This window comes from Scophthalmus maximus, chromosome 22 (assembly GCF_022379125.1).
Source record: "Scophthalmus maximus strain ysfricsl-2021 chromosome 22, ASM2237912v1, whole genome shotgun sequence".
In the NCBI taxonomy this organism is placed as follows: Eukaryota; Metazoa; Chordata; class Actinopteri; order Pleuronectiformes; family Scophthalmidae; genus Scophthalmus; species Scophthalmus maximus.
Window position 1 is genome coordinate 8,662,209 of NC_061536.1, and position 4,115 is coordinate 8,666,323.

The 4,115-nt window shown below is 39.3% G+C and overlaps 1 protein-coding gene across 1 annotated transcript; it reads right to left on the minus strand.

Annotated features, from left to right (window-relative positions):
* Positions 1-509: 509 nt before the first annotated feature.
* On the minus strand, positions 510-2,856 carry LOC118292514 (CD59 glycoprotein). The gene is made up of 4 exons (XM_035621500.2): positions 2,782-2,856; positions 2,068-2,144; positions 950-1,057; positions 510-787 (listed from the first exon to the last, which is right to left on the minus strand). Exons 2-4 carry the CDS (start codon positions 2,120-2,122, stop codon positions 627-629), a joined length of 324 nt encoding a protein of 107 aa, XP_035477393.1. The 5' UTR covers positions 2,123-2,144; positions 2,782-2,856; the 3' UTR covers positions 510-626.
* Positions 2,857-4,115: the final 1,259 nt, after the last annotated feature.

Consider the following 4,115-nt stretch of genomic DNA (forward strand, 5'->3'; position numbering starts at 1 on the left):
TGTGGTTGTGCCTCAGCCGGTTGAAGGTTCTCACTGCGCGCTTTTGAAATCCCAGGTTTGAATCCAGCCATCGCAGAGGGGACGCGGCTTGTGCTTCGGCCCACTGAGCCACAACGACCATCATGGTGTCGACCCTGTTGATCTCTGCGCATGATCGGTTTTCCTCTGTCTTTTGGATGATATACTGTATCTTATATTCAAACGGTTTGCTTGCTAAACTCTTATGTCCTTACTAATTCTGCAGCTGCATGAAAAGGGGATTTAGTCGAGATGGTGAATGTCAGGTTGTTTTTCTTCAACCAGCAGCCTTTAAATCTGAGATGGACGATGTAAAACAAATGACTTCCTTACAAGGAACCCTTTAAAATGTTGATGGTTATACCTAAGGTCTGCTGATCAGTTATAAGTCTTGTGTCATGTTTGTTCTGTCGATCTGTGAATCTCCACAACAAATCTGACAAACAGTGACTGTAACTCGACTGCGTCATCCAGCAAAGTGAGATCACTCCTTTTATGAGAACAAGACTTTATTGTTGATTGTTTAACAGTGAAGTGCTACAAATGAGAATCAATGAACTGAAATCTTATTCTTCCCTTTCTTTTCTTTTTTTTTCTATTTTCATTTCTTAACCGAAAAAGTCCTTAAATTTCTGAAAGGCACTTTTTTCTTGGCCGTTGCAGAGTTTGGACTGGCAGCAGGAGAATTCAAAGTCGGGGACGGAGTATCTGACGGCCAGAGTCATGAAGTCACAGTCCGTGTACCTCAGGCATCCAGTGTAGGTCTGTTCTGCAGAGAGACGGTGAGAAAAAACACGAGCATGAGGTTTGTGGCCTTCAATGAGTACAGAAAACGATTGACCTCCCGAATGATTTAACCAGAGGTTGCCTTTGTGTCCTTCATCATTGGTCACACGTGTCAGTGTCCATCAGTTTCCTTTGCCACACTCACCTCCGCTGGTGAGTTTGAGGCAGCTGTCTTCAGCCTGGCGACAGTCGTGTTTGACGTCACAGCCGCTGGAGGAGCCGTCGGGGCAGGAGTAGCACTGCAGCGAGAGGCCTGCGCGGACACAGTCACTCGATCAGGACAGTGTATGTGAACATGAGCTCAAGTCACAAACCTTTCGCTGTATCCCAACCAACACGATAGGCTGGATAGCCTAGATGTTATCGACCGTGTTCATTTAGCTCATTTGCGGATTTATCGTGGACCTTTAGTGCTTGAACATTTACTGTCAGTTTCTTCATTTAATCATCGCATCTTACTTTGCCTCTCTCTCTCTCTCTCTCTTTCCCAAAATAATGTGGATATCTTAATATGTTAAACATTGTCTTTTATGATTTGACCTAATTAATCTCTATAGATATATATCTTAATGTCAGACATTGGAGGTCTTTACCTGTACAATCAGAATTTAGTTTTGTAAGTATATCTACAAAGTTGTTTTTTTAGTTATTCAATGTCTTTTTTTTTAATGTTATAAGCAAAACGATAGAAGCCCATTACAATCTAAAGAGTACGTAGTTGAGATATATATCTAGACATTTTATTTCCCTGTCCTAAACTTTATAAAATGGAAAATCAGGTCATCTTCCACCCACATAACTAATCATAGTGATAAATATATTTTAACTTTGTACTATCATTGTAAATATCATTAAATACCTGTCTCCTCCTTTATTTAAAAAAGGGGTGACAGACTGTTAGATCCTCAACAATGACGAAACTACAACTTTCCTGATAAGTTGTACTTGACAAACACATCCGAACTGTACACACAGCAAACTTTATTTTCTGATATACGATAAAAAATGATTATGAATGAATGTTTATCACCGACTCTGAATACTGTGAACTGGAAGTACATGACACAAGTACACGACACACCAGCAGCACAGGAAAACTGCACACTGATCTGCCAAAATGTTCCTTCAGGCAACTGTGTCCTCTTCTTGCGAAACATTTAATCTCTCTCGCTTTACTTCGCTGCACTTTTAAGACGGGAAAAAAAAGAGAGTGAGCATTGATGAATGAGTTTCCTCTTCAGCCTCCCAATTTTTTTTTCTCACCAAATCCGAACATGGCAAAGCTGACACCCAGGCAAAACACCACAGAGCTCCTCATGGTGACTGAAGCGCTGTCACGTCTGAAAATCAAAACAAAAGGCACAGTTTCCAATTTCGTCACAGTGGGACAAAATGAAGGGAATTCATTTTGTGGAAGTAAAAAAAAAAAAAAGGATTAACACATGCAGGGAGTAAAAAAAAACAACTAAATAGACATTTACTCACATTCCACCTCTGCATTTCTTTGCTGTTACAGTTTGGTAAACGGATATTTTACAAAGCAAAGCTATTGCTTATTGCTTTGCAAGTTATTTTTTTCCCTTATCATGAGTTATGTACTTCACTGGAGATTCCCTCACATGGAATTTGCAAGGTGCTACTTCCACTTTCATTGTCTTACACCATTGCATAAATGCCATTCAAACATAAACATATAACTCTGACGAAGATTTTTAGTCTGGCAAAACGGTTGAAGACCCACTTTTCTTTTCTGCAACACTGTGCCAAGCAAAGATCAGTAAATATGATGAAAATGAAACAATGTGGATTTACAGTTTCATTTGAATCTGTACATGGAGGAAGCTCCCTTCAATGCAGTTTCAGTGAGACATCCACCAGTGAGGTTTCAAGCTACCTGCTCCTCTGCACACACTCATCCACATGAAATATATATTTTCAGCAAAAACTGTGGCCGAGCTGCAGTGGCCAAACACTCACCTGCGAACGTGAAGAAAAAATGACTTTCAGCTCGTGAAGACGGGTTTTACATAGAAGGTACACAACCCATCTGTTTGGGTTCAGAGTCCTTGTTTGGATCTGTTGCAGATATCTGCACATTGGCCAACACAGGGTAATGTTTGTGTGGACAAATCAGTATCAATACTGAAAGAGCGGTTTGTGTCTGGATATTCATTTTGTATCGGACTTTCTTATGCATCAAGTAATGTGTAATTTGGCTTTTATTTCATTTAGAAAATGAACAGATGATCAGATTACAAATCAGACAATTACGGTGATTCATCTTGTGAAATAACAGTAATCATATTGCAGATGTTTAACCGCAGATTTAGCAGAGACAGGGAGAAACAAGGAGGAGCAAAGCAGAGGGGAGGGGCAGATGAAACGCATGAAGGAAAAGCAAAAAGAATTAGATTGAAGTCTAAAAATGTGGGAGTATGTTTATAATAATGTTCATAACACATTCATTTTGCCTGAACAGAGAAGTCATACGCTCCGAGATGGGAAACTGTTACTGCTGGAGGATATTTGTATAATCTCTGTTCGTCACAGAGGCAAGGGGGAGTCAGCACATTTCTGCTGAGAGCGGCTGGAATGAATCAGTGTGAATCAGGAGAAAGAAGCAGAAAAGTAAACAACAGCAAACTTTAAACTTTAGCTATAAAAAAAACTAAAACATGGAAATAACTAGTTTAACAATTGAATGTGTGTTTGTAAGATGGAACTTACAATATGTTCCTTGCAACCTGAGAAGGATCTGGTGAGGGATCTTTCTTTTCCTTTGACAAGTGCCATGAAAACACCAAAACCAAATCCAGAATTCATTCTGCTATTTAATAAATTAACTGGTTTCCTGCCAGTTGTTTTTAGTAAGAACACCAGAAATGGCATATCACAAATATGAGATGAAGGGAAAAATGCAACTAAGTGCAATGGACACGAATTTTGTGAATGAAGCATGAAAGCTTTTGACTTAAATGTCCACTGAGGCGATTGTACCCAAATTATTAGGTGAAACGCACAAAAATGCCACGTTTTCCACATTCATTTCTACATTTATTTCCAGAATTTCAGATTGAAACACACACTCACTCATATGCACGCACCAGAAGCATGAAATCAAAGTCATCTTACAGCTTTTCCACTTTAATTATTTTCTTTATGGACCCGCAGCTTTTTCCATCATCATCATCATGAAACTTTTTAAAAAAGAATAATTTTATTTGGAGATCTAGCTAGTGTGTCCTTTTTCCCAGGGGGAAGCTTCATATTTTTTTCTCACAGAGGTTTAAACGTCGCCATCTTAAAGCGAC

What these genes read in the sequence shown, in the direction of transcription:
- LOC118292514 (XM_035621500.2), bottom strand. Translation starts at nt 2,122, where the DNA reads ATGAGGAGCTCTGTGGTGTTTTGCCTGGGTGTCAGCTTTGCCATGTTC. An exon ending in CTTTGCCATGTTCGGATTTG is followed by an intron (nt 1,058 to 2,067) that starts GTGAGAAAAAAA and finishes GTGTCCGCGCAG; the next exon opens with GCCTCTCGCTGCAGTGCTAC. An exon ending in CCTCAAACTCACCAGCGGAG is followed by an intron (nt 788 to 949) that starts GTGAGTGTGGCA and finishes GTCTCTCTGCAG; the next exon opens with AACAGACCTACACTGGATGC.